Genomic DNA, 27,999 nt, shown 5'->3' with positions numbered 1-27,999 from the left:
AAGCTTCTGTGGGACAACCTCAGCATATACTGGTCCAACACTACAGTCAGCCTATGGCACTTCACCTACAGGGTTCAGCAATGCTCCACCAGGCAGTGGACAATGGACATTATCATGTCATAACAGCTCCACATCCACATGCTGTAGCTGGTGCACTGGCTCTGCCTGTGCCTAAGGACTCCACTAAACCTCCTTCGTGTAAAACGGACTCCAGGAAAAGGATCTGCAAGGTGACCAAGTCTGAAAAACCAGAGACCAAAGGTTCTGGAAAGAAGCCATCCAGAAAACATACAATGGTCAATGATCAGGTCCCAGCAGAGGCGTCTGCTCCTCTCAAAGAACCACCAACTGCTCTGTCTCTGTTTAAAGACAAGATGTGGTTTCAAGTCAAGAGAGCGCTCAACACTCCGCTGTGATCTCTGATGTGCTCAAACGAGCTGCCTTTTTTGGTCCATCTCAGAGGAAAAGGAAGAGCTGATGATGACAAGATGAGCGCCTGTTTAAAATGTTCCCCTGAACAGACGGCCCTGGCACATCATTACATTGAACAGCATTAACTTACTTCACTTCTTTGTCATTATTTAAGGGTATATGACAACAACTAAAACTGTGAGATTGTTCACCGACAAATTAATATACTTTGCATGTTTAAAAACTGCACTGGGTGCTTTAGAACATATTATTGTGTCAAAGCAGTGACCTGTACAGACCAGACAAGCCACAGTGATCAATAATTTATGTATCTGAGCAAAACACATGTTAGCACTAAATATGTGTAATTGTATTTGGCACAGTAACCTGGTATATGCACCAAAAGGGTTCATTAAACAAAAACATATCAGATTTAAAAAAAATAAAATAAAAATTACAGTAGCACTGGAATAAACCAGGTCTGATGTGGACCAATGACTCACTGGTGACGTCCATGTGCACACCAAAATACAAAAGATGATTTAAACACCCTGTATTACACTTGTGAGCTTTAAGCCATGTTTGATTGTTTCCTCCTCAAAAACATACCTGGAGTTGTGCCTTATTTAATTCACAGTTTTGAGTAATCCATTATTATTAGTCTGTCTGCATCTCTAAAGCTCAGAATGCTCTGTGAATGAAACAAAACACAACTTCAGGTGTCATGTTTTTGATGAGGAAACAATATTATAACATAGATCAGAAAATAGTTTAATAGGGGCTCTTTAAATGATATGTAAACCACAAAATGTGAGTAGTCAGACGGACCATGGCCAGTTTTTTACATTTTAATGACTAAAACGTTATTTGATAATAATCTGATTTCGAGTGCACATGTAACACAGCTGCTCTGTTCATCCTGGATCTATATTTTCATACATGATAGTGAATGCAGTACTCATGTGACAAATGTTTTCGCAATTCCAAGATGAGACTATGAGACTTGTAAACAAATACTATTGATAAACATGTCATTGCATTACTACACATATAATACACAACTAAGTCCTCATGAGCTTCAAGAGCTCTGGGGTCTTCTTTGTTCATCAGTTACTCTTTGGTGTTATTTCTGGGGTCACTTAATGTTAAAAGGCTTCACTCCCTCTGCAATAAGAATAACAGTTACAGTAGAAAATACACACACACACATACATACATAAGTTATGCTGATAGACTCACTGCTGTAACTGTGGCGCTGCTGGGTGCTGGTCCTGGATCGGAGTGACAGTTGTTTTTGAGTGTGGACTGTCCCAGCTGACCTCACACTACAGGAGGAGAAGTCTGCACAGGGACGGTGAAAGAAATATTCAAACCTTTAGCTCAAAAGTGTCTTTATGTGCAAAGTTGGAGTTAATTTTGGACTGTAATTTCAGGTACACTTTTTTCCTTAAATTATTTTGACAGAAATTAAGTATTAAGTACAAATCTGTTGGCTTGACAAATTTTCAAGTGTGATATATTGTTGAACTAAATCTAAATGATAATATTGAAAGCAAACCATAAAGCTGAATTAGCTCCAAAAAGTGTCTTAAATGCAATAAATAACAATGTAGCACTTAAGTAATTAATTTGAGTCTATAATGAGTCATAGAAGTTACAGTCCAAATGGTATTGTAGTGCAGAAAAATAACCAAAGAAAAAGAACACATGATAGATATAAATATTGACCCTCAAAAATGATTGTTCCAAGTATTGAACAATAAGTCAATATAGTAATTATTGTGACAAATCTGTCTTTTTTATGTGGTAGTGTTAAAAATGTTCATTATTTTCAGGTTTGAATTATTTTAAATCCTCAATCCCACCATCGTGTCTTCCGAGGAGGAAGCCGAGGCTGGGGACTCGGAGGCGGACTCCCATCCATCCATCACCCTTGCTGAAGTCACTAAGGTGGTTGGCAAGCTCCTTGGTGGCAAGGCTCTGAGGGTGAATAAGATCCGTCCTGAGTATCTTAAATCTCTGGATGTTGTGGGCTGTCTTGGCTGACACGTCTCTGCAACATTGTGTTGCGGTCGGGGACAGTGCCTCTGGACTGGCGGCCCGCGGTGGTGGTCCCTCTGTTTAAGAAGGGGGAGCGGAGGGTGTGTTCCAACTATAGGAGAATCACACTCCTCAACTTCCCCGGTAAGGTCTATTCCAGAGTACTGGAGAGGAGAATCCGGCTCATAGTCCAGTATCATCCAGCTGTGGACACAAATGGGCGCTCCCATGCTATGGCCATTCCTGTGTGGGTGGGGCTCCGTTCTTCGTTACTGTCAACATCCAGCTCTCTCAACATCAACATCCGGATTAACAGCTTTCAATTGAACCCTTCTCCGATAGTCGAACTTCAGTGTGGTTTTCATCCTGACCGTGGAACACTGGACCAGCTCTCCACTCTCCATAGGGTGCTCGAGGGTTCATGGGAGTTTGCCCAACCAGTCCACATGTGTTTTGTGGATCTGGAGAAGGCATTCAACCGTGTCCCTCGTGGTGTCCTGTGGGGGGTGCTCTGGGAGTATGAGATTCGGGCCCTTTACTAAGGGCTTTCCGGTCCCTGTATGATCTAACCAGGAGCTGTGTTCACATTGTCGGCAGTAAGTCAGACCTGTTCCCGGTGCACGTTCGACGCTTTTTGTCACCAGTTCATTGTATTTATGGACAGAATGCCAGAGGGGGGCTGGTTTGAGGACCGCAGGATCTCATCTCTACTGTTTGAAGATGATGTTGTCCTGTTAGTTTCATCAAGCCAGGACCTGCAATGTACACTGGGGTGGTTTGCAGCCGAGTGTGAAGTGGCTGGGATGAAGATCAGCTCCTCCAAATCCAAGACCATGGTTCTCGACCGGAAAAAGGTGGCTTGCCCTCTCCAGGTGGGTGGAGAGTCCTTGCCTCAAGTGGAGGAGTTCAAGTATCTCGGGGTCTTGTTCACGAGTGAGGGGAGGATGGAGCATGAGATTGACAGGCGGATCGGTGCAGCGTCTGCAGTGATCCAGTCGATGTATTGAGCCATTGTGGAGAAGAGGGAGCTGAGCTAGAAGGCAAAGCTCTTGATTTACCGGTCAGTCTAGGTTCCTACCTTCACCTATGGTCATGAGCTCTGGATAATGACCGAAAGGACAAGATCATGGAAACAAGCGGCCGAAATAAGTTTCCTCCGCAGAGTGGATGGGCGGTCAGTTAGAGATAGGGTGGGGAACATGAACTCTCAGCTTGGAGTAGAGCTGCCGCTCTTTCACGTTGAGAGGAACCAGCTGAAGTGGCTCTGGCATCTGTTTCAGATGTATACTCAAATACTTCAAGGCTATATACCACTCTACTACACACTTGCATAGGTTTGCATTATATTAGACATAACATTTAATTGTTTGAATCTTTAAAAATATCAGTTTTTTTATCATTATACCTTAAGCACTCCTTACTGAGGCATAAGTATCATCAAACTATTCTGTAACTCCACATTTTCCTCTTATACTTTATGTATTGGTTGTTAAAAGTCGGTTTCCTGGCTTCTTGCTGTGAACTGTCCACACAGAAATCTGCTTCTCTGCACTAAAATGCCGTGATGATGTCCATCTGTTCCTCACTGTCAGATCACATTAAAACTTCATTCTCACTACACCTCAGCTCTGCCCCCTCCCTCCCCTCCTGTGGCTAGGACTCAGACCTGTGTTTTACGCTTCATTTAGGAGCTCAATATAACTCCCAAGTTCTGCCCAGTCCGTGGACACTTATGGACAGGTTGAAGGGAGATTTTGGCTTACATTTGAGTTAATGAGAAAGTGAGAATAGTGGTTTGACAGAGCTGAAGCTTAAGCTGGCAGTAAGAAAATTTACCTTGGACTTAACTGTGGGAAAAGTTTAATGTGATTTCAGTATTTTTGGCCTAAAAAGTGGAAGTTTGACTCACCTGAAATAGTGGAGAACGAGGTATCCAGCTGATTCTTCCTTCTCAACAGGATCTCCTCTCTCTTCAGAGCTGCCATGTACTTGGAGTAAGACCATGTTAACTAAAAGGACATACAATAGTTTTATTATTGTAGAGAGAGGAAATCATTTGTATGTGGACGGTGTGAATACACAACATTATGAGTTTATGACCAAGACTAGGCCTAGGTCACTATAACACATTCTCAAGCACAATATATTACAGAGAAATACCACGATGAAGCAGAATAGTCCTCATAAACCAATTTTAACATATACCTGTCATTAAAAGGCCTGAGCTGCAACAAATAATTAGCAGATTGAAACTATAATTGGCCATAAAAGTTACTTATTCAAACCTCTACAACTCATTACAACAAAAATCTCCCCATTATTGCAAAGAAAAAGTCCCTGCGATAAATACTGAAACCCAAAATATTATATAGTTCCAGCTTTCACATATTGAACCATAAGTCAATATAGTTAAAAATTATTATCATGACAGGTCTAACCAAGACATTTCTGGACAATTGTGGAATGGGAAAGAGCTAGAGTAACTGTACTGGTATCTTAGCTCTTAATACACTTAATACATTTATTTCTCATCTTTACTGTACAGTCCATTCTTCTCTGAGTCATTAGAAAATCGAGTGTCTTTTACACAATAGTGCAAATCCAGTCTAACTCGATCATAAAAATGCTGAAATTAGCGGCTACAGTTGCTCCCCAGTTGGACTAAAATCACTGACAGTTATCAGAGGAAATCTTTCCATTAGTTTTGGCTCCGCTCTGAGAGATACAATGTTATACCAACATGCCTATAATGATTGGTCCCTTTACGAAAACTGAACTCATACTTACGACCTTAGCTGGAGTGAACTGCAATCTGCTCTGGGTTTTGGACAGTCTGTGGACACTTCTTTCTTCGTCTGAAAAGTCTTCTTCATCATCATCCTCCTCATCCTCATCTCTGAAGCTGGACTCTTGCTTTTGCTGCTCTTCCTGTAAAAAAAAAAAAAAAAAAAGTTTAGTCCACTATGCTAATAATACACACACTTTATTAAGTTTAATTTAACATTTGTTTTTTGTTAAATAGCTTTTAACCAGGACAGTATTTTCAGTGTTACATAAATTGTCAGCGATCCAAAAGTCATAGATCCATGAGTGAGCCGGTTGTGAGAGACAAGTGGAATCACAACAGAAGTGACGCCACAGAGTCAGATACACGATCAGTCTGGATCAGATCAAACTTTCATGAATCAACTGAGCATCTTAAGTCTACTCAGAACAACTCCTATAAGTGAGTGAAAGAAATACTTCTCCTCCTCCTCTCTTCGGCCCTCACCTGTGCCCTCCTCTCCTCCTCTTCCTCTTCCTCCTCTCTGCGTCTCTGTCGTCTCACTTTAGCTCTGTGCTTCAGTCTTTTCTGCTCGAGCAACTGCAGAAGCTGTTCTTCTCGAAAACTGCTCCTGAGATCCTGAAACTCGGGCCAGAACCTCAACAGCTCACTGAACACTGACATCTGCAGTGAAAAAAAACATTGTTTTCTGATTAATACAAATCATTCCAGTCCATCTAGTAATTCACCAGTAAAAACTTTGCTGTTCTAATAAAAAATGTTTGGAGCTCAAGTTTAGATATTTGTTGATTTTTGGTGGTCAAAAATGTATGCTCTCATCAGTGCCCTACTCTCCTTTCTTCCCTCAGCAGTGTCCTCCTCTCCTCCTTCTCCTCTTTCAGGTCAAGTACCACCTAAGATCATGTTTGGCTTTAATAGTATAACTAGATAGACCCAGTCTATATCAGGCCTAAGTTGGGGCAAAACCAAGTTTAGAATTAGACTAAAATCATGCTCTGAAATTAGACTAAACCATGAATCTAAATAATAATTAACCCAAGGGAGGACAAAACATGATTAAACTAAACCAGGTTAAAGCAATGGGGTTAATTTATGACATAATCCAAGCTGAATAAATAATAAAAAAATAAATAATCTTAAACTTTATTTTCTACAGAGGGTCTCACCTACTACCAAAGTCAGCCCATGTACCATAGTTTGAGAAACACTGGGACTATTAATAGTCCAGCGATAACAGTGGTAAATGTTTCAAATGGAAAAAAATACTGGTTCAAAAATTTTTGGCATTTTTTTATTCATAACGGAGTGAATTTGAAGTGTGACCTGAGCCTCTCTAAAGATGTATGGTCCCAACTTGTGGCGGTTCTCCAGGAGAGTCTGAGCCTGGTCAGGTGGGATGTCGATCTGCAGAGCTGGAGGAACAGAAGAGTTGATAAAAACACTGATAATGGTGGAGATCTTCTTCTCGATGGTGGCCTCATCACTGTGAGAGTGACACAAGTCCTGGACACAGACACAGAGGGCAGACAGAGGATCAGACTTTTCAGTGTAAACCCAGATGAAAAACTACATATAACACAACAATTCATCCATGGGTTAGTCCAGGGGTGTCCAAGCAATGGCTTGGGGACCAAATGCAGCTCTCAGACCATATTCTATTGGTCCAAATTTAAGTAATTAGACCTGAAATGGATGGATGGAAGCTTTATTAAAAGGTATGGAGGCTCTGTCAAAGCTATGTAAAATGCAAATGACACAAGTTTGGACACCCCTGAGTTAGACAGCGGCTGTGGTTACATGCATACTTGATTAATAAATTGAAATGTAAATAGCAAAATCATTTAATTTCTTTCTGATTTCCTCTGATTGCTCACATCAGACTTTGCTGTTTTCATGTGATTGAAATAATCTTAACAGTGTAGAAGTTAGATTATAATCATGTAATCTCAGCCCGTGTGTCTTTAAAAATAATACACCTTCTCTTGTCACACAGAAGTGTTTTTCAAAAAGTGTTTGTAAGTTAAGTAACTCTTGCACTCTTTTGCAACAAGATATACAAGAGAATGAGCTCCATCCTCTTTTTAACTACTTCCAATTATAGGATTAGTGCAGTAATTCTATACTAATAAGCCAAGAGAAGATTGTTCAAAATTAGTCATTCACTTTGCAAGTCAAGTATGTTTAAGTATTGGAACAGAAGAGGTTGCATGTAAGTGATCCAGCAGCAGCAGCCAGTGTCCAGTGTCTCTGTTTACCTTGTATCTCTGCACCTCGAGCCAAAAGAGCACATCGTTCTCCAGGAAGTCCCCCTTCAGAGAGACAAAGTGCTGGAACTGCAGACAGGAGGCGGGGTCAAGAAGGACCTTCCGAAAAGACAGAATCTCTTTGGACGAGCTCATCCACAGACCTTCACACTGTTACATAACAATATAATCAGTCAGAAGGGGAAACAAGTACCACCTCAGAAAATATGTGTAATCTACTGTACTCAAGAAGGGCAAAGGCAGTGGAGTTTACACTAAACCAGGTTAAAGCAATGAGATTACATGTTCATTTATGCCAATACAAGCAGAATAAGTAAAAAAAAGAAAAAATCCTAGGTTTAATTTTCAAATCTACTGTTAAAAGGTGCATTATGTAAATTTTTTGGTGAAGGGGTTTACAACTTTTTGTCTCCATAGATATATTAATGCTTTTCCTAGAATGTTCAACAGTAAGGGATTAAATGTATCCCCTTACATTAATTCAAAACACAGTTTTTAATTGCCTTGTAAAACCTATTTTCTAGCTGTCTCTTTACAGATCTGATCTGTAATTTGGCTTGGTGGTGTCCTCTGCATTATTCTCTGCTTGTCTCTGGAAATAGACATGTTTAATGCCATGGTGTGGAACATTCAAGAACATCTCCACGGTGACAGGCCTTTGACCATAAAAGTTACATAATGATTTTTTAAATGAACAAAATGTAAACTAAAACTAAACTAAACTATTAAAACAGGACAATGCAAATCAAAACTTTAACTTTATTGAACTGAGATAAAAAAATATATAAAATAAAAACATAAAAACCCTGAGTACCAAATATTTATACTTCAGTGCAAGAAACATGGCAAAGCTACAGTCAGTCAAGATAATAATCATAGTTAGTCTAAAAAGCTGCTCTTTGCCAACAGATAACAATCCTTCAAATCATACTCGCAATTGTAAAAACTCTTCCTGTAATCATGTGAATGGGAAATATCCATGTTTCATATCTCGAGAACAGGAGAATGGCCCTACACCCACAGACTCTAACAGGCAGGTTAGTGTTGCTTTAATCTTGTTTATCCTGGATTCAATTTGGAAACCACAAGGCCACAATGGTGTTTGACAGAGCCAGTTGAAGGAGCCAAGTCATGGAACAAAATCAGTCTTGAAATTCAGCCAGCAAGTGTTTTATATCTCTATTATGTCAGCAACGCACTGATGCTCAAAGCTGTGTCTAAACCAGGGCTTAACCAGTTCTGAATTCATATCCAAGAGAAAGGGCCAATGTGGGTCAGCTCCCATAAGTAAAAACATAACACAAAAAACTAAACTAGGCCTAAACCACCATTAACAATTTCTAAATTCAGGATTAAACCAGGTCTACACAAGGATTAATCTGGGAACCAACCAGTATTAACATGGACTAAACCAGGACTAAACCAGGGCTTGACCAGTTCTGAACACATATCTAGGAGAAAAGGCCAGAATGGGTCAGGTCCCGCAAGTAAAAAAAAAAAAACAACAAAAAACTAACAAAAGACCAAACTAGGCAGAAACCAGCATTAACAATCTTTAAATTCAGGTCTAAACCAGGTCTAAACAACGATTAACATGGGACTAAATCAATAAACCAGGATTAACATGGACTAAATTAGGACTAAAACAAATCTAAACCAGGACTAAACCAGAGCTTGACCAGTTCTGAACTCATATCCAGTAAAAAGGGACAAAATGGGTCAGGTCCCATTAGTTAAAAAAATAAATAAAAAATCAACACTCAAAAAACTAAAAAAGTCTAAACTAGGCTCAAACCAACATTAATAGTCTATAAATTCAGTATTAAACCAGGTCTAAACAAGGATTAATCTGGGACTAAATTCTAAATTCTAAAGCAGGATTAACAGGACTAAACAAACCTAAACCAGAACTAAACCAGGGCTTAACCAGTTCTGAACTCATATCCAGGAGAAAGGGTCAAATAGGTCAGGTTCAAGTTAAAAAAAACACAACACTCAAAATGTAGAAAAGTCTGAACAGGCCTAATTAACTACATTTGAAAATACACCACATTAATTGGTCATTAATTCTAAAGAAGGACTAACATGGACTTAACCAGGACTAAACCAGGGCTAAATAAAAAACTGCCCTTTGCCATCATGTAAGGATGAAATGTGTTACTTTTTCCAGTTCAAGCCAAATAAGAGTAAAGCTTCCTCAAAATTGTATAACATTTAGAGGTACACTGGACACACCTGGATACTTGTTGAGCCCTGCACCCCAGTTTGAGTAGCATGGCAGTATTGCCTACTGGCTTCACCTTACCTGCCGGATTTCTCTCCTTGCTTTGCGTTGATGGCGTCCTTTACGATTGTCCGAGAACCTGCTTGTTGCGTGAGGCTGCAGAGACAAAACACCACCAGTACTCAGGTCAGAAGTTGAAAACAGAGAGAAGCTGGATTAACATACAGACACTGAACACCACTTGAAGCTATCTCCTATTGTAACCTATAACTTTATACCTATGACCTGCTAACGAGATTTTCCTCTATCTGAATTCTCCTCTTCTCTAGCAGTTGCTCTCTCCTCTCCAGTCTTCTTCACCTCTTAAGTGTCTTTTCCAGTGGTGTAACCCTAGCCCAGCTGCACATCTCATTACTGCCTAAATGAGCGGACGTGGTAAACTCGATCACATAATGGTGCGCTGTGGACGAATGAATCTGTGGTTTTGGTGTAGGGTCCCGGTGCAGGAACCTGAGAGAGAGACTGGAAGTGTCTTTAGTGGTTTCTCACATAGCACTATAATTAGACCTAAATAACCATGTCAAAACAGGCTAAAAGTCGGTTATTAACGGTTTTGTTAAGCAGTTAGCTACTGGTTTTGGTTGGTCAGGTTTCTGTAAGCGTTGCCTATTACTATGCACATAATCCGCTGTAATAGAATATAAATTATGCAGTACAATTATTTGATGCATTCATATATGATAGTTTCTTTTGGCAGTCTGGTGTTTTGTCCCAACATTAAATGTCCTAGATTACACAAAATGTATTCTTCTGAGCTTTAAGACATGTTAAAATGTTGTTACCTCCTCAAAAACATACCTGGAGTTGAGTTTTGTTTCATTCACACATTTGAGTAATCCTAGTTTATTAGTCCGTCTACATCTCGAAAGGTCAAAATGCTCTGTTCCATCTTGTGACGTTATGAAGCAGTAGTTCCCAAGTTACCAGCTACTTATTACCTTTAGTTCAGTAGTGACTGGCAATTCCAGGGTTGAATTTATCCAAATGATTCTAGTGAAGGTGTACACTTCTTAAATTACACACGACACACGCAAGGTGTTTTTCATTTGAGTCCCAAATATACAGGATGTGTGTGTTAAACATGTGTGAATGAAACAAAACAACTCCGGGTAGGTTCTTGATTAGGAAACAGAATAATAATGCAGATCCAAAAGAACTTAATATGATCCCTTTTAACTACTTTATTTATTTTTGATGAAAGTGACACTTAAACTATCTGCCTTTTTTCAGCTCAAATAAAAAGTCACAGAGTTTGAGCCACGGTTGGAAGACTCAGAGAAAGACTGAGGGAAATATTTATCTTCCTTGTGATTCTGGAGGAAGTGCCAAGAGAAAAGGAGATCTAATTCAGCATGTTGGCCAATAAGCAGAGAATATTAGAAGTCAGTATTACTGTCTACCTTTGGCTTGTCCTTTTGCCTCTGCACAAACTCAGCTGTGGACAGGAAGTCAGGAAGCCATGTTCCCTCTAGGTGACTCCTGACAATGTCCTGGATCTCCATGACGACTGCATCTGACAGACAGTCCAACTTTAACCTCTCAAAGCCTCCAGTCAAACGCAGGATCTGAAGAAAAAATATCTGTTGGGCCTTGAAGCAAACAGATTAAAATAACATGGCCTTTGTAATATGCATAGCGGCTTTATGGGGAAAAACTGAGGTATCACATACAGTGGTGGAAGAAGTACTCAATTTTGTTACTTAAGTAAAAGTACAGATACCAGAGCAAAAAAACATTCAAGTAAAAGTAAAAGTATCACATGGAGAAATCTACTTAAGTAAAAGTTGTTACGTGAAAAGTTGTCGTACCTGTTTAAAAATGTACTTAATGAGTAAAAATAAAAAGAATTTTGTGCAGATTTTGAGATCGAATTACGCTTCAAATGTAGTGATTTTGATAAAGATTGGCCTGAAATTTGCTCCATAGAAACAACTGAAGCAATAGTATTTTTCCAAGCTGTTTATCTTTGTACATTTTTGTTTGCTCAAATTATGAAGGTGATAAAAATAACCCCTCAGGCTTTTCAGCAGGTCTCAAACAACACTAAAAATACTTGTTCAGTGTAGTGGAGCAGAAAGTACAGATACCTGCTCTCAAATGTAGTGATGTAAATGTACTCACACACTACACAGTACACTTTACTACTTTAACTTTGTTACATTCCACCACTGACCACATAACATAACAGTCTCTGTGTTGACATGTTTTTTCCTATGCCAATAGCTCCTCACAATTCCCTGTGGTAATAAGAACAATCATTGAATACATATATGTACAGTACCATTTCAAACAGTAATATACAGTTTAAGATTCTAGGCTTTCAAAATGTATGAGAAACAAAACATAGACTTCAATAGCAACCACATGAGGGATATCTGAGGTGGACTTTAAAGTGACCACACTGGGACCCCTGGCTCTTAAACATGAAAGTTCCATTTGAAAACCTGCCTGAGAAGCCTTCAGCTCCTCTCGTCTCCTCTGTTCCCACAGCCCCTGCTCTCTGCTTTCTGTCTTCAGACTCAAATCTGACCATGTCCAACTATTTATATCTCCTTTCTATCTCTTTTTGCATGCGTTCTCTTTCTCATTCTCACACTCTGGGGCATGTTAAAATGAGAACCATGCGTGGCACTGCGGAGGGGAGCAGAGCAGATGAAAGGGGGTCCCATCTCAAACGGGCTGCCTGGCTGAGTGAAGGCATCCCGGGCCAAAGCAGTAAAGCTGTCAGCCTCTTTACATGGCTCACGGAGACGAGATGGAGGAGCAGCTGCCAGTGCCGACACACTCTTATAAAGAATAGAAGAAATGGCAGGCAAACAGTAAAGGATTGGTTTGGAGTAGTAACAATGCTATTAGTGGGAAAGTGAACTCACTGCAGAAGTCACAAGTCATGAATTTGTTTAAATATTGGCTCTAAATGTTGAGTCTACAATTGCTTTTAGTGAAAGATGAATAGAAAGTTATTTCAGTTTCGCTTAGTTTGATCATAGTGGACCAAATTATGCTTTTTTTGAACATGAAAAAAACAGTTTATGTCACAACAACGGGAGCGCATTGCTGCCAAAGACTACCTCATTTCTCATACTGATTGGGAGAATCTAACCAGAGCGGCATCAATGACAGCCACTCTCTCATCTCCCGAGGTTCTACACTTTTACTCCCTTTGAGCCTACAACTGTCTGGAGGAATATCATGTACTGTCAGTGTCAATGTCACCGGAGCTTATCAAAACCTGATCCATCCAAACCACACTTCCAACTATTCAATTTTTTTTAAAACTGTCATCAACACCCGCTTGTTCCATCATTGCCCCCTAGTGACACCCCATTGTCAAAGCTGTCAATGTGATGTCTGCACGTTGCCAAAAAGGAATCAAGGAAAATTATTTTACCAAGACTTTGTCAAAAGAAAATGCAGTAAATCAGGCAGGGCTTGCATCTTAAACTGTCCTATTATGAACAGCATATGAGCAGGCCTGCTACTATGCCTGCAGTTATACTCAGATTGCGTTCAGATAATATTATAAAATAAATCCAGTGGTTATTGTACCTCATGTTGTTGGTCGATGGAGGCAGGGCTGTCTGGTCCAAAGAAGTACTTCCTGTTGAGATATCTGTTGACGAGGTGAGCGGACCTCTCCAGTCTCAGGGCTGTGTCTGTCTGATGAGTCCTGCGGTACTGCTCCAAGTCCAGCCAGCAGGACAGGTGGATGCTAAATTTATGCACAGGGCAATTGTTAAAAGGTGCATACTGTAACTTTTCTGACTTGTCATCTGCTGGATCTTCTGTCACAATAAAAACATTTTAAAGTATAATATAGTGCTGAAGAAAATATAAATGATAATATTGAAAGTAATGAATGCAACTGACACAAAAACCCTTAAGTAGAATTATCCCCCAAAAATGATTTAAAATGTACAATATGGTTAAAAAAAACACAAATTGCAATAAATAAACAGCAGAATGAGACACTTTAGTAATTTGTATTATTCATTTGTGTCAAAGTTACTTATTAAGACATCTGCAGATGAATCTTATGGTGTAGCATAAGTACTAGCACATAGAAAAAGCACTACGATAAATACTGATCCCCAAAATAGTGGATAAATCAATATAGTATTTATAGTGACAGGCTAAAACAGATAAAACAGCCTTACCTTGCGTTCTGGTTTTGGAGGAAATTCATGAAGTATCCGATCTCATGTCTGTGTCGCAGTAGTGAACCTAATCTGTATCCTTTGTAATCTGAAGATACTTTGGACCAGGATTCAGACATCTGTGGGATTCTGAGTGTGGAAGAAAACTCAGGAGCAGAAAGCACAGAGTCACTTTGCATCTGTAAGACAAAAGGGAAAAGGTGACAACAAAATGTAACACATCTTTAAAAATGTAAAAATTAATAACTTTAAGGGTGGATTGTACAACTCTTCAGGTGGAGGGAACGTCTTTTTTTTTTTTTCCATGAAAATGTTATGTTTCACTGTGTGGCTTTAAAGCTTTTGGTTTTCATGGAGAACAAACCAGACCAAGTTGTAGGTTTTGTGGAGAGGCAATCCAGATCTCAGTCTGAATTTTTGTAGGTATTTTTGAGTTATAAAATCACCTGTAGCTGGATAAATGTAACAGAGCTGTTTAAAGTCATACTGTGAAACATTCAGGCAGAGTAATGGCATATCCTATCCACAGAAATAAGCAGGTGATAGACACACAACCAAAACGTGACACAGTGCACCTTTCAAATATAATGGTTTTTTTTTGTTTGTTTGTTGTATTTTATAGTATTTTTACTTCTTAGACTTAAATGATAAGCCTTTTTATAGTTTGGCACAATATCTTGGTGAGATTGCTTTACCCATAAGCAATAATCTTACTCAGTTCAAATAGGAATACATATTAAAGCCACTTGGAACTATCTTCAGTGCAGTCACATAATCTATTATACATAAATAAACAAGATTAATATTAAAAAGATTTTGTCCAGTGCCATTTTTTCTGCAGTCTACAGTCTCTTAATATTACTATTTGAGTCTTGCCAAGTAATATAGCCTTGGCTGAAGTGAGAGCCAGCCATGTTACTAGGTGATAGATAAATATTGGAACGCGCATTTTTCACAGTTTTATTTGGGTTAGCTATAGGGCACTTACACTGTGTGTTTACTGACTAATAAATGGCCACTTTTTATATAAACTGTGGCCCTTTTTAAATTGATATATAGTGGATGACCTGTTTGAGTCGGCTGCCTGATTCCTCGTACAGACTCTGCAGCTCTCTGTACTCCTGAGTATCCACACGACGAGTCTCCTCTTGCACTGGCACCTGGGTTAAATCAAACAACAAAATATAGGTCTATGTAAAAGATATCACATGTTTTGTAAGTCCTGTTCACACATAGATCCTACAAAATTGCCGGGTACAGAATCAGCACTGACCCCCAATTACACATGCTCAGTCCCATAACATTGCTGGGTCTGCTCCGAAAACCATTTGGTTGTACTGGCAATTTTTTTTAACTTATTCAAACATAATCTTCTTAGCCCCAAAGCATCAAATCAAATTTCAACCTATGTTCATGAGTCAGAATTCTTTGTGCTAGTTACAAGCCCAAATAAACAGAAAAGTTGGGATCAAGAACTGATATTAATAAAGTTCTAGGGTATGCATTATAATTTCTGTGTCCACGTTGCTCCTAGAAGGTAAAGACCAAACAAAAAGTGAAAGTCAAGGACACTGCTAAAGAAGTCCATGTTTCTCAGACTTGGCCATGAAGGTGTGGTGGGGTCAGACAGTGGCTGGGCCTGGGAGGGACTCGCTGACCAGCTCATGTTCACTTTAACAACATAACTGCTTGTAAACACTCCATCCACGGCACTACAGTCAAGTCTGATTAACTCTGCTCTGCCGGGCCCCGCCAATACCCTTCTATTAAATGATATCATACATTCTCTGGGCATGAAGTAGCCGCTCAATTTACCAATTTCACCGAGGCGTTTCACTCCACAGTGAGATTAGACCTGCCTGGGATATTTCTACACACTTCATGCCGATATCAGGCTTGCATTATTATAATGACTATTACCTTCAGTAACTGCCAATAGTACAAATGTACATGTTTGGGGCAATGTACAGGTTTATATCAAAATGGGCATCTGACTTTTGCATTAGTTTTAGAATTTCATCTAGCAGTAAAAAGTACAATAGCTGCCATACATTAAACTATATATGTAATAATAACACATGTTTTACCAAAGTGAAAGGCTAACATACACAGCTGATGACTCCACAGAGCTGTAGAATGTGGTATGACACTTGTTCAGAGTCTAGACATACCTGCTGATAGGACTCCTCGTCTCTATTGATCAGTATTGTCCAAGGCTCTAATAGGATACTTAAAACATGCTCCTCTATGTCATCAAACAGCTCCTCAAAGGCTGGCATCAGTCTCTCATACACTTTCCTCCTCATGTCCTCGTGGATGCCCAGGCTCCTCCAGGCCGAGCTGCACAGGAAGGTGGCATAGAGCAACTGGAGGTGGTCAAAACAAAGAGATCTTTCAGAAGGGAACAATAAGGGAAGGTTATTGTAGCTTCATCATTGATATAATGGGGTCTTATTGTGTCAAAGGTGCTATAGCCATGTCATCATAAATGTTCTAAAAGTGCACAATGTAATCTTTCTGATGGAGAGGGTCTGCTTTGCTTGTCTCCATGGAACTATGGAATTATCACATTGTCTGAATAGTAACAAAGTACAGCATTAAACTAGATTACATTACATTAAGTATAGGCCTATTTAAATTAAAAATATATACCATGAAAAACATGCATTCTTGGTGTGAGTGGGCTTGTGTCTTCGCTGATCTGACTCTTCTTCATGGAAATACATAATAGATAGAGTTTAATAACATACTATAAAACATTTCAAGCTAAAACACAAACATCTCCATGGAGACAAACAGGTGGTGGCAGACCCATCACCAGAAACGTTGCATAGAGCACATTTAAAGAATTTTGTATGAAGATATTACCAAAGAAAGTAGAGTTTAACTACTGCTACCTGCAAAAATCTCTCATAAATCCAGTGGTAAAATGTTGAATAAGAGGCTAGCTACACCCAGCTACTTTCCAGCTACATCCTTTTTGTCTTTCCATTTGATGTGATTATATTTGTTATTGTAAATTCCACAGACTTCCAGTTGAATCTTCTGAAATTCCTTTTGAAACCTTGACAAATCCTGTACAATTCAAGGATTACCAGCACCTGCGAGAACCCTCATCATCTAATTTTGCAGCTGCCATCTTTCCCCATAAACGCCACTCATTTTAACCTGGCGTGGACTTTACGGAAAGATCATCTAAAAGTAATTTGGAATTTTCTTGACCAGTTCTAATTCCTGTCCAAAGCAGGGTGACATAAGGGTAGGTAGCATGGGGCAGGGATAGGGGGGTCTGAGTCATGTGTTTTATGGTTATTTAAATCTCTCCATTAGGTTTAGGGTGAGACCGCTATTGGCAGGCGATGGTTGAAAAGCAAACATGAGCAGGTGTGTGGGTAAGAGTAACAGAAGAAAATGTCAAAGTCAATCTCTGTTTTATTACCACAAAATGAATCAAATCAGATCAACTGCACGGAAAATAAGGGGAGCTGAGTGTTTTGAGACAAGAGCAAGACTACAACTTTATAAAGCTACGTTTTGGCACTTATTTCAGAACCTTTCATTTCTTTATTGCCCTTTATTAGAATGATAGAATGCTATTCTTTATAAAATTTAGCTTTGCCATACAGATTATTTTACTAGTTAATTACTTAGCGTGCGTGCAAATTAGTAAGACGATGTAAAGTTATAATAGTAATATAGTATAGGTTAGTATTTGTTAAAGGTCCTTTTTTCACAAAATTGACTCTTGTGAGCTATAAGTCATGTTAGAATGTTGTTATCTTGTCAAAAACATACCCGAGTTGTGTTTTGTTACATTCACACATGAGTAATCCTATATTATTAGCCTGTCTACATCACCAAAGCTAAAAATTCTGTTGCACTTTGTGATGTCATGAAGCAGCAGTTTTCAAGTTAACAGCTCCTTTTACCTTTTGTTCAGGAGAGATGGGCAAATCCAGGTCTGAAATCATCCAAATGATTCTAGTGAAGGTACATGGAGTTTGAAAACATAGTGGAACACTTCCTGAATTACCACGAGACATTAAAAGGTGGAGTTTTTTCTTTGAGAGGAGAATGAAACAAACTCCTCCAGGTGTTGATGAAGAAACATTACAAAAGAGATCAGAAAATACTGTAGTATGGGCTTTTTAAAGAATATATTTGTATTGAATGTGGTTTGACACTGATTCATATTTGTCTAGCAATTGTAAAGTTATAGTAGTAGTATTTCTTAGTATTGGTTTCATATTGTATTGAAATGTAATAAATCAGAAGAAGCAGCAATTACATTTTGGTCAAGTATTTTGTTGGATGAAATAGTTTTATAGTATGACTTTAGAAAATTTTGAAATTTTAGAAATTAACTGTAATTATCTGAAAGAGCATTCCATTAATAACCACTTCATTTGCTTTTAGTGATTTTTTTCTGTTTTAATGGTGACTTTTTCACATACCTGAGCCTCCCTTTGAACTCTGTATGGGTCCAGTCCATCTTGGTAAAACAGTTCGTGATAATTTTGTAGGTCACTCCAAAAATAAACAGCATTCACCCACAGCTGGAATTACAAATCACAGTATTAAATGACCATCTTTGTCTTTTACGATTTTATTTTATTTATTGTTTTAGGATTTTATTATTGTTTTTATGAGCACTGGTAGAGCATTTGTTTATTTGTTTGTTTTAAAAAATGTTTTTTTTGTTGTTTTTTGTGCAGCACTAGGGAAACGTTACAGGTTTTAAAATGTGCTATAAAATAAAGTGGATTAAATTCCAGTACATTATTTAAAGCATTATGCAAGCCTAAAATGTTTAAAAGGCCTTGTTACCTGATTCCCTGATTGTTCACAGAAGTGTGTAAAGTATAAACCAGCACCATTTTCAACACAAAGAGCTTGGATCATCCTCTCCATTTGTCCAGTGGCCAGTAAGGGTCCTCTGCTGGGACAAAACTGATGAAACACAGAGTAGAAGCAAATGATTGGAGCATGTGGTTTGTCTCAACACTTGCAAAGCCTTACAAGCCGTTTGATTATTACTATCAACGAATATAGAAAGCAGATATACATATTGTTCTAATTTAGTTTCTCCTTTTATTGCATAGTGGTCAGTGTGTAGTAGTATCCAAATTATTATATTATAAAATTGTATGCATTTGGCACCTGTATTTTATCAGGTTTGAAACCCCAAACTATAACATGATCTAATGCATTTCTATAAGAGAAAGTCAAAAACAATATGGTAAAACAGTACTTCTAAAACAGAGACTACACACACATTTTCAGAGTTGAATACAGGAAACACATCTTGATAAAATGTTGCCTACCTCATAATCCGTGCGAGGGGAAGGGGGCAGGTGGGGGTTAGGACTGTATAGAGCATCAGTTTCATGTCGGTACAGACTTGTCTGAATGGTAGATGTAGAACTAAAATATGTCCATATTGTTGCATTTGGAGTTTCCTCCGGGTCCTCATAAGCTCTATGGGACGTCCAGAATCGTGCAGCCCTGATGATAAGAGAAATATGTAAATGACCAGTATTTTCAGACATAAAATATGAGTAGTTTCGCTCACCAGTAGAAGAGCAGCGAGTGAGTGATTTGCGGCTGGACTGTCTGCAATTTCTCCTGTGTCCAGCAGGTGGAGGTACTGAGGCCCAGTCTAGAGAGCAGTTCCGCATTCAAACAGGTCTGACTGCTGCTCATGAGGTACCTGCTTCTCATCAGGTCCAAAAATCTGAAGCAAACCAGACACCCTTTTAATATTACTATACAATAGCATTCCTTTATTGTTTATTTCTTAAATGGACTGAATGTTGCTTTATCTTGTAGTAAAGATAAATGCATCACTATGAGGTTAAATACATGCTGTGTGGTGGATTAAATCTAAATAAAATAAATTGAAATAATTAAAGTCTGGATTATCATTTCAAGATTGAGATTGTAACTTTAAAATTGCCCTAGAGTAACAAACAATCTTCTTCTATTATATTCTTCTATTCACACCTCACTCTCAATGTTAAATTCACCTGTGGCTCACTCAGAGCATGTTGGGGGTACCCAATAGGTGGAGAAAGTAGTGTCTTTAGGCGCACTGTACAAACAGTGTTAATCCATGATATACCGTATCAAATCTTTCTTTTTTCAAACTGCTCTGACACAGGATCTGATAACCCTGCCTATTGAGACTTTTGTTAGAGGTTTTCTATTACTGTATTGTATTGTATTGTTGTATTTTACTGCTCAATATGCTTAAATTGCCCCTCAGAGGCAAATAAAGTGATACAGATTTTTTTGTTTATTTGCACACAACTCTCACACCATCCCACAGTAAACCTGGCACTGTAATTTTATCTCTTTTTGTCATAATATACTAACTACTATATTTGCAACAAAATAAGTGACAATATATTCACCTCTTCTTGCGTTCCAACACCTCTGTCACTTTCATCCTCTCTATATCCATCCACAGGTGCAGTAGTCCCTCTCCTGGTGTCCCTTTTAAAAACTCCTTAAAAAGACTCCATCTTTTCCCACAGTTACCACGACTACCAACATCTTGCCCATTATTCCACTGGTCCTGCCTGGCTCCCATTTCATTAAAGTCCTTTCTGCTGTGGTCATCCCTCTCCTGTGGACCATGGTCTTTGGCAGGTGACCTCAGTTGAACTTTACTCTCAGTGGAACAGTCTATAGCAATACAGTCATCTATCTGCTGTTTCTCTGACTTATTGCAACATGTAGAAGTATTTGCCTGGTTGTGTCCACTCATCATTCTTATGGCCGCATTGAGCACCTGTTTAACCAGTGTGGCAGCCAGGCACTCCAGCTCAAATTTAGTGGAATCGTTGGAGCGGGATTCTTCACAAGAGATGGCTAAAGGTTCTGTGAGGTTGTAGCTAGGCTCTTGTGATAAAGGAGAGATGGGGTGAGGATGGTCCAACTCAAAGCAGCTAGCAGAACGCCGGATTTTATCACTAGATTTTGCATGGCCTGGAAATTAACAAGGTTAAATTTAAATATGACAGTCCAATTAATAAATCAATACATTTAGCAGTGTGAAGTTTGTTTTTTTTTATTGTGAAATTTATGAAATAAGATTATTCATATGTTTTTTATTTTTTGTGAGGTAACTGCAAGCTGATCAGTCAAGTGGGTGTCACAAAGACAGTCAAATATTGTTCAGATAAAGTTGATAATTTTCCTACATTAATAGATGATGAATACTCTGATAACACATACCATTTGTTCTTTCACTTTGTGCAGATCTGATGGCCCTTCTTTGAACTCCACATTTCGGCTCCCACTGTAGTAACAAATCAGCAAACCTGTAAAACAAACAGTTTTAATATATTATGTTTTACTGACAATGAATCAGTATCACATATGTATACATATAGAATGCAGTAAACTGGCCACTATAATGGTTGTCATTTATAGGTTGTCAGGCTCTGTTTCAGTCATCTGATCCGATCTGAAGTGTGGCAACTGTGTTTATGGTGCATTACACAACAGGCTGACAGGAGCACTCTAATTACAATTAACACAGAGACAGGAAAACTACCCATCCGTCTAGATTACAGACATCAGCAGATCAACATTTTATAGCCTGGTTAATATTTGATTAAACTCAGATCAACAAAGATTTATTCATATATACAGAAGTGTATAACTCACAATTGAACTGAAATTGTGAGTAATTTGTAGAATTACTTCTGTCTAAAAGTTTTAATTCTCAAAAAAGTACATGAAGACATATTTTGTGGTATATTCTAGTGTTGCACCAATAATATAAAGGTACCTGTATTCAAAGTAGAAATCACTTTTGAGGAAGAAGGGCAGCCTCTCTCTCATGACCCACTCACTGCCTTGTTTTGGGTCCAAACACTAAAAGCACAGGATTAATTTAGACTATTGGTATACAGTATTCATCACACATGTACTCTACTTACACAGACTGTGTATCCATTGTCTATGAGAGGAGTGTGGGCGAGCTCATTGGGGTCACTGGTGCTCAGAAGCTGCAGAAGACCCAGTCGAATGTTTTGATACACAGACTGAGCCTGTCCACTGTCCACCTCAAACAGCCCAGTGTCCTGGTTAAACCGCAGGGACTCTGGGAAACACTGGAGACACAAAGAAAACGTTTGTACACAGACCTACAGGAATGCTGTAAACTTTTGTTGTTTGTATTACCGGCAGACACAGAAAATCATTGAAGAAGCAAACAAAGACAGTGTCTGAGGAAAGTGTGTTTTCCTGGAGAAGAGAAGATACAATAGACTATTACAATTTTCTACACAAACCCTGCAGGTGTTCTTCAGCTTATATACTTGAAATCCAATTTAAACAACCCAAAACATGCTCCAGGTCTCCAGAACAGTTGATAGTCAAGGTCAGTTAAATACAATCAATCAATGAACCTGCCCAGGGACTACAGGTGGAAATTAGCACTGATGCTACAACCTGATGTACAATGCATCTCTCCTGTCAAGGTTAATGCGAAAATTGTGCGCTGTCCCTGTCTCAAATAAATAAATAAATAAATAAATAAATAAAATAAATAAATCTAGATATTTTAATGTTACATTATTTTGAGATCGGTTTCAGATAGTAGCAAGGACACCATTAATTTCCCTTTCTAACCTTTTCCTTCTGTAAATCTTTTTTTTTGTCTCTATAACAGTGTTTCTTATTAACAAACTTATATACATAATATTGATCCCAAAAAGGTGAATTGAGAGAAACAGAAATGCTCTGTTTAGACATACACTTTTTCCAAGTGTGAATCCCTCTGTGACCCACATGTGTGTCCTGTGCACCAGTTGAGAATCAGGACATTCAGTAGAACGGCAAAGGAGGCATTTGCAGCAAATAAAAGTGCCCTAGGCCTCATGTAATAGTGAAAACATGGTCTATACAACAGTGTGAATTGTAACAATTGACATGCACTATTTACTATTTCTTTAAAATGTATGTACTCACAAAACTTGCTGCAGTCACACAAGGGCACTCTACAAGAAAAACAAAAATGTATTAATTAAATTGTCATCCGTAAAGCCAGTAAAGACAAAAGATCAGGCCTTACCTGTAGAGAGGACACCACACATAGCTCGGGGTACAAAAATGACTCATATAATTTCTTGTCTGGCACGTCCAGGTAAGCTCTGAGGACACACTTGGAGAGTGAGAGGTGCTGTAATTACAGACACACTGCAGTTGCTATGGAAGTGGAGTCCTTCTCAAAACACAGGGGGGCAGTAAAACTTTAACTAGAAACTACTCAGATGAGGCATTTGAGGCAACTTTCCTTTTGGAGACTATTAATTTAAAAGTGACTTTGTCAATAATTGTAGACTAAGAAGAAATATATTCTATACAATACAAAATTCATACAAAACGAAACAACTGCAAGACAATACAATTTAAGTCAATAATTTGTTCTAGTTCTACACCATCAGATGGCGCCAAATACCAACAAAAGCCAGAATGAAGGCGGTAACCAAACACAAGTCAGATGGAAACGCACTTAACAGGTAAGTGGCACTCTGACCCGCATTCCACACGTGTTTTCATGTGACACGTTAAGATGTAGGTGCTACAGTAATTACTGTAGTTCCAATACATACATGATACATAAGAAAAAGAAAGGCTGAAACGTGTATATTTTGTAAAAAAAAACTAACATTTTATTCAAAAGTGTCAGAAAAAACATTTAAAAGTGAAAATTCATTCAAAAATTGGGGAAAAAAACGCATTTTATCAAACGTAAAACATACAGTAAAAAGATCAGTGCATGTGCTGGTAAACTCCTTCACAATCATAATTAAAAAACACAATGTAATGTTTTTAAAAAAAATAAAAGATTATAATAGGATGTAACAACAGGTCAATACAGCTGTGGATGTGAATGTAATCACAAACCCCCAGTAAGACATTTCACACCCACGTCACAGTAGTGGGTAAAGTGCATGTTTGGTCATAGGCGTCTGACATTGCGTTTGCTCTGAGCGCTGCCTGGGATGAGCAGGTCCTTCTTGCGGCGGTTCACAGACTGACTGCCACACTCTCTTGAGCCGTGGAACTCACACAGGCACGAAGTACAAAACTGGAAGCCACAGTCTGCTCTGCTGCACATGCCTTCCCCTTTCACAGAGTGACAGCGGGCAGGATGCTGACATCTAGGACAGGCCTTCAGGCATTCATCATTAAAGAGTGTTTTGGCCACCTAAAATATACAAAGTTTCAGAAAAGGGCAGCTTGATGTACCATGAAATAAATCTGAAACCTGACTCTTGTGAGGAAACTACTAATATTCCCCACCTAAACAAAATCTAACATCTAAAGTGCTTTAGTAAGCCCAAAGTCTTATTATGAAATAATAAAACATTAAAACGTAAAAACATGTCGTCCTGGTTTAAATACATTAATACACTCACAGCTGAACCTAGGATGCCAGTAGGGATCATAACATAAGCCCCTTTAAGTTTATTCAAGTAATTTTAGTAAAGAAAAACAAATCAATAAAAAGAAAGAGCTTTACCTCTATGAATTTGTCTTGTTTGCTGCTGCTGGCCGAGGTGAAAGAGCTGTCGCGTAGAGGGGTGGTACTCCGGCTGCCAGACTGAGGGGTGCAGAAGCTCTGGCTCCTGGACTGGGACTGGACCGTCTTCAGAGCTGAGCGTTTGAGCAGAGCTGTCCTGGTGTCTGCCTCTGGGACATGGGATACCTCCCCCTGCTATAAGACACAAGCAGAAATTTAGGATATCTACCTGTGTAGTAGCCTACTTGTGGTGACTATTGAGACTGCCTATGGTTAAACTAATTTTAAAATGCTAAATGCTAAAGCTAGCTTTAGGTTTTGACTATTGCACATGTGTAACATTTATCCAAAGCCAGGCCTTACCTCTAGAGAGGAGCTGAGCTCACTCAGATGACTCCTACGTTTGAAACTTGCTCGTCTGTCCTGCTGAATGATCCCCTTCCAGCTCTTGCACACTTGCCCACACCTACAGGTTATACAAAACACATATTTAGTATGAATCACTTGTCACGCTTATACCAAATAAACACAGATGGTAGGTCCCACCTGTAGATGCACTTAGGAGTCAACTGTCCCAGTATGAGGGACAGGATGTGCTTCAGGTTCCTCTTGTTCAGCTCTGTAAGAATATCCACTGTGCCCATGCCCATCTTCCTGCCTATGAGCCCAGCCAGGGGCATAGTGGTCCTAAATGTGACTGGAGTGTGTATCAGGGCTGCTGTAGATCTCAGTTCATCCTTTAGACTCGGGCTTTGGCCATTAAAGGTTTGAGCTTTTTGCTGGCACATGGCATGGACCAGCTGTAGGGCTGGAGTCAGGGACAGATTAAGAGGAGTGTTCCTTGAAGGAGTTGAATCTGAGCTAAAAGGTGTTTTGCCTTCTCGTTTGGCAGAGGTCCTCAAAGGAGTTCTATAGTCCTGTTTAGTAGCGGCCACACTCTCAGAGCTTGGGGTCTCTTTTGGTTTAAGGGAAGGGACTCTTTGTGGAGTGGCAGCAGTGAAGACCTCATCCTCCTTTAGAGGCTGTTTCCCCTTCTTAATCCTCTCTGTGGGGTCATCCTCAGACTGAGAGCCCCCTTCCTTCAAAGTGGACAGCCTATTCTGACGCTGTAACCGCGGGCGGCGCTTTGTTTCCAGCAGATTTGGGGTTACACTGTTTCCTTTAGTGGCAGAGAGAAGCTCCTGAAATGATCCATCATGATCCACAGATGAGTCCTCAGACTTATCCAAAGTGAGGGAGCTGAAGCCACTGTCCTCACACACGGATCTGTGGAGAGGAATACATTTAAAGACTATGTAAATGATCAAACATGCCAAAACATAAATGTCAAAAACAAAACCGTACCTGGTGTATTTGGGAGTGTGCAGGCTTGACGGTGTATACCACACACTGCTATCACTGAGATCATTGCAGGTTGGAGACTGAATACTTTTCTTGAATAGAACAGGAAAGAATTTGTTTGTGCGTGGGGTTTGACTGTCTGAGGAAGAACAGCTCTCCTTAAAATCAGCATCTGAGAGTGAAACTCTTCGGTCAAAGCTGGAGAGCTGTTCAGACGTGGCTTGGCCATCTTCCAGAGTGGAGGTGCGCACCTGTGAATACAAGAGGCGGCGCTTCCTTCCTGACAGTGGTAGGTCATCGTCCAAAGGTAAAGTGCTTGTGGATAAAGTGTCAATTACAGTGTCCAAAGAGTCCAGAGAAGTGCTCAGCCACTGCCCTGATCCACTTTTTCTGAGGTTTTTGCTTGGGGATTTTGTGGCATTAGCTTTTACATCTAAAATGGATTTGCATACAGCAAGCCTGTACTGCAACGAGGCATCCCTTTTGTATAGTTTGGGTGTTTCACACCAACCAGTTGAGGGCCAGCATGCAGCCCTGTCTTTACTCCAAAACCGGGTTCTGTCCTTGGGTGTGGCAGAGAGTCGCAGGTTCTCTTTAGGGGTTTCATCTGACTCACCCAAAGACGAAGACCCATCTCTGGTGATACTCTGCGGAGTGTAGAATAAACCAGAGTACCCACTGTCAAAGCAGTCATCATAACAGGCCCGCTGTTTGTCACTATTAAAGAAAACATTGGGTTCTGGAGTACACTGCATTTCCTCTTGTTTGCAGACCTTTACAAATGCAAACACTGAGTCAAGAATGACTCAGTAGACCTGGGGGGAAAAAAAGGTTTAAATTACTAAACACACACAATTACCATGACTAGATGTTATTGAGAAAACAACTATCCAGAGTTAAATTAACTCAGATTAAGCTAATAATGAAATGCATAATAGTAGCTTTAGTTGTTCAAGTATTGTGGACATTAATTAATAAATACAATTATGATATTCTTACAGAGTTTGGTTGCTTTGACACAGTTAGTTAGCTTAGTGACAAACTCTAGGAGTATCTCATTCTTTTCTACTTGCACAGTCTAATATCACATTTGTGCTTTTTACAGTGCACCATGTTCATTTGCACCAAACTGACAATTAGCTCAACTGGTGCCACTAAACTCTCTCAGCTGTTTCATTAGGGTTGCCAGGCGACGCTTTAAATCCCCCTGCTCTCCAAACGCCGCGGTGCCGCTACAAACACACGAGAAACCGCCAAAAACAGACGTACACTGATAATCTGTAGTCTCTGTTTTTGCTCAATTATGTTTGCTTATAGCAGCATTAAGATGTGAGACAATTTCGCTTTGGACACATCACAACAAACACGTTTAGCTTATGTGATGGGTAGAACATGTATTACAATAGAGTATCTTAAACTTTAGCTAAAGAGTAATTATTTGATCAAGCTAAGCTAAGCTATAGAAACATTAATATGTGATTAAAATTAACCTAAAATAAAATAAATAAAATAAAATACGTTTGCTGATTTAGTGCTAGATTGGTTGTTGCTTTATAGCTTGCAAGCCGCAGGTGATGCTTAGGCATTCAGTCAGTTTAGTTAAAGCGTCACTACTGAAAACAGACACCGCTAAAATGTTTCGCTCACCTCAATGTCAATATTAATTCTGTCAAGCCGTCTGCAGTGTCCGTTCTGTTAAAAATGCAGGCCAAACAAATCAGCCCTCAGTCATCCCCGTGTCCTTCATGTTCCTGAGGAAAAGAGCGCAGGAGCGAGGCACGTTTTCAAATTTGGAGCCCGCTGCTGTACGTCTGACGTGTTTCCGTTCTGAGGCCGCGATACTTCGTGTACGTTACCATAGCAACCATAAAACATACGGTCCTTAGCCACGGGACAGCATCAGGTAACATAGTTTGATTTCTTTTAGAAGTAGTCGTGATATTCAACAATTTGCTTGGTTTTATGTCAATCATTCAGTATAAAATAGACTATTACGTAGCTTTAACATAGAACAACTAGCAAATTTCCACGTGTCAAGGACTTTACTGGCAATAAATGTAAAGTTATCTGGATGTATATACAGTATTTTCGGTGTTGTGTTGTGTTTAATTTGTGTTTGATAATGCCGTTTTCTTTTTATGAGGTTATGTTAACAATTTTGGATTAACTTTGGTTTG

General features: G+C 39.3%; 2 protein-coding genes across 3 annotated transcripts; both read right to left on the bottom strand.

The window, feature by feature from the left end:
- Positions 1 to 1,499: 1,499 nt before the first annotated feature.
- LOC129411798 (regulator of G-protein signaling 22) lies at positions 1,500 to 23,497 on the bottom strand. The gene is made up of 24 exons (XM_055163863.1): positions 23,492 to 23,497; positions 23,027 to 23,134; positions 22,135 to 22,197; positions 21,891 to 22,064; positions 21,740 to 21,825; positions 21,181 to 21,266; positions 20,355 to 20,931; positions 19,514 to 19,675; positions 19,266 to 19,446; positions 18,769 to 18,891; positions 18,396 to 18,497; positions 16,113 to 16,307; positions 15,009 to 15,101; positions 13,942 to 14,120; positions 13,334 to 13,496; positions 11,185 to 11,349; positions 9,806 to 9,880; positions 7,492 to 7,650; positions 6,560 to 6,739; positions 5,723 to 5,899; positions 5,239 to 5,379; positions 4,361 to 4,460; positions 1,651 to 1,752; positions 1,500 to 1,575 (listed from the first exon to the last, which is right to left on the bottom strand). The coding sequence occupies exons 1-24, from the start codon at positions 23,495 to 23,497 to the stop codon at positions 1,547 to 1,549; spliced, it is 3,426 nt and encodes a 1,141-aa protein (XP_055019838.1). The 3' UTR covers positions 1,500 to 1,546.
- A 190-nt stretch (positions 23,498 to 23,687) lies between these two features.
- Positions 23,688 to 27,994, bottom strand: fbxo43 (F-box protein 43). 2 transcript variants are annotated; one of them, XM_055163833.1, is made up of 6 exons: positions 27,470 to 27,994; positions 25,826 to 26,637; positions 25,028 to 25,747; positions 24,845 to 24,947; positions 24,482 to 24,676; positions 23,688 to 24,166 (listed from the first exon to the last, which is right to left on the bottom strand). In XM_055163833.1, exons 2-6 carry the CDS (start codon positions 26,575 to 26,577, stop codon positions 23,918 to 23,920), a joined length of 2,019 nt encoding a protein of 672 aa, XP_055019808.1. In that variant the 5' UTR covers positions 26,578 to 26,637; positions 27,470 to 27,994; the 3' UTR covers positions 23,688 to 23,917. The 2 variants fall into 2 exon arrangements, with proteins under 2 accessions (XP_055019808.1, XP_055019810.1); XM_055163835.1 differs by lacking the exon at positions 27,470 to 27,994 and adding an exon at positions 26,822 to 27,133.
- Between the last annotated feature and the right edge of the window lie 5 nt (positions 27,995 to 27,999).

This window comes from Boleophthalmus pectinirostris, unplaced genomic scaffold (genome assembly GCF_026225935.1).
Source record: "Boleophthalmus pectinirostris isolate CB_2022bp ecotype Guang Dong unplaced genomic scaffold, ASM2622593v1 HiC_scaffold_6, whole genome shotgun sequence".
Taxonomy (NCBI): Eukaryota; Metazoa; Chordata; class Actinopteri; order Gobiiformes; family Gobiidae; genus Boleophthalmus; species Boleophthalmus pectinirostris.
This window is presented reverse-complemented; position numbering and strand designations above follow the sequence as displayed.

Coding starts and splice junctions, on each gene's coding strand:
- LOC129411798 (XM_055163863.1), bottom strand. Junction 14,121..15,008: donor CAGGCAGCCGACTCAAACAG/GTCATCCACTAT, acceptor TTTGTCTTACAG/ATGCAAAGTGACTCTGTGCT. Junction 6,740..7,491: donor TCGAGGTGCAGAGATACAAG/GTAAACAGAGAC, acceptor GTCTGTGTCCAG/GACTTGTGTCACTCTCACAG.
- fbxo43 (XM_055163833.1), bottom strand. CDS start 26,577: ATGCAGTGTACTCCAGAACCCAATGTTTTCTTTAATAGTGACAAACAG. Junction 24,948..25,027: donor ACTCCTAAGTGCATCTACAG/GTGGGACCTACC, acceptor TATAACCTGTAG/GTGTGGGCAAGTGTGCAAGA. Junction 24,167..24,481: donor AACAAGACAAATTCATAGAG/GTAAAGCTCTTT, acceptor TGTATATTTTAG/GTGGCCAAAACACTCTTTAA.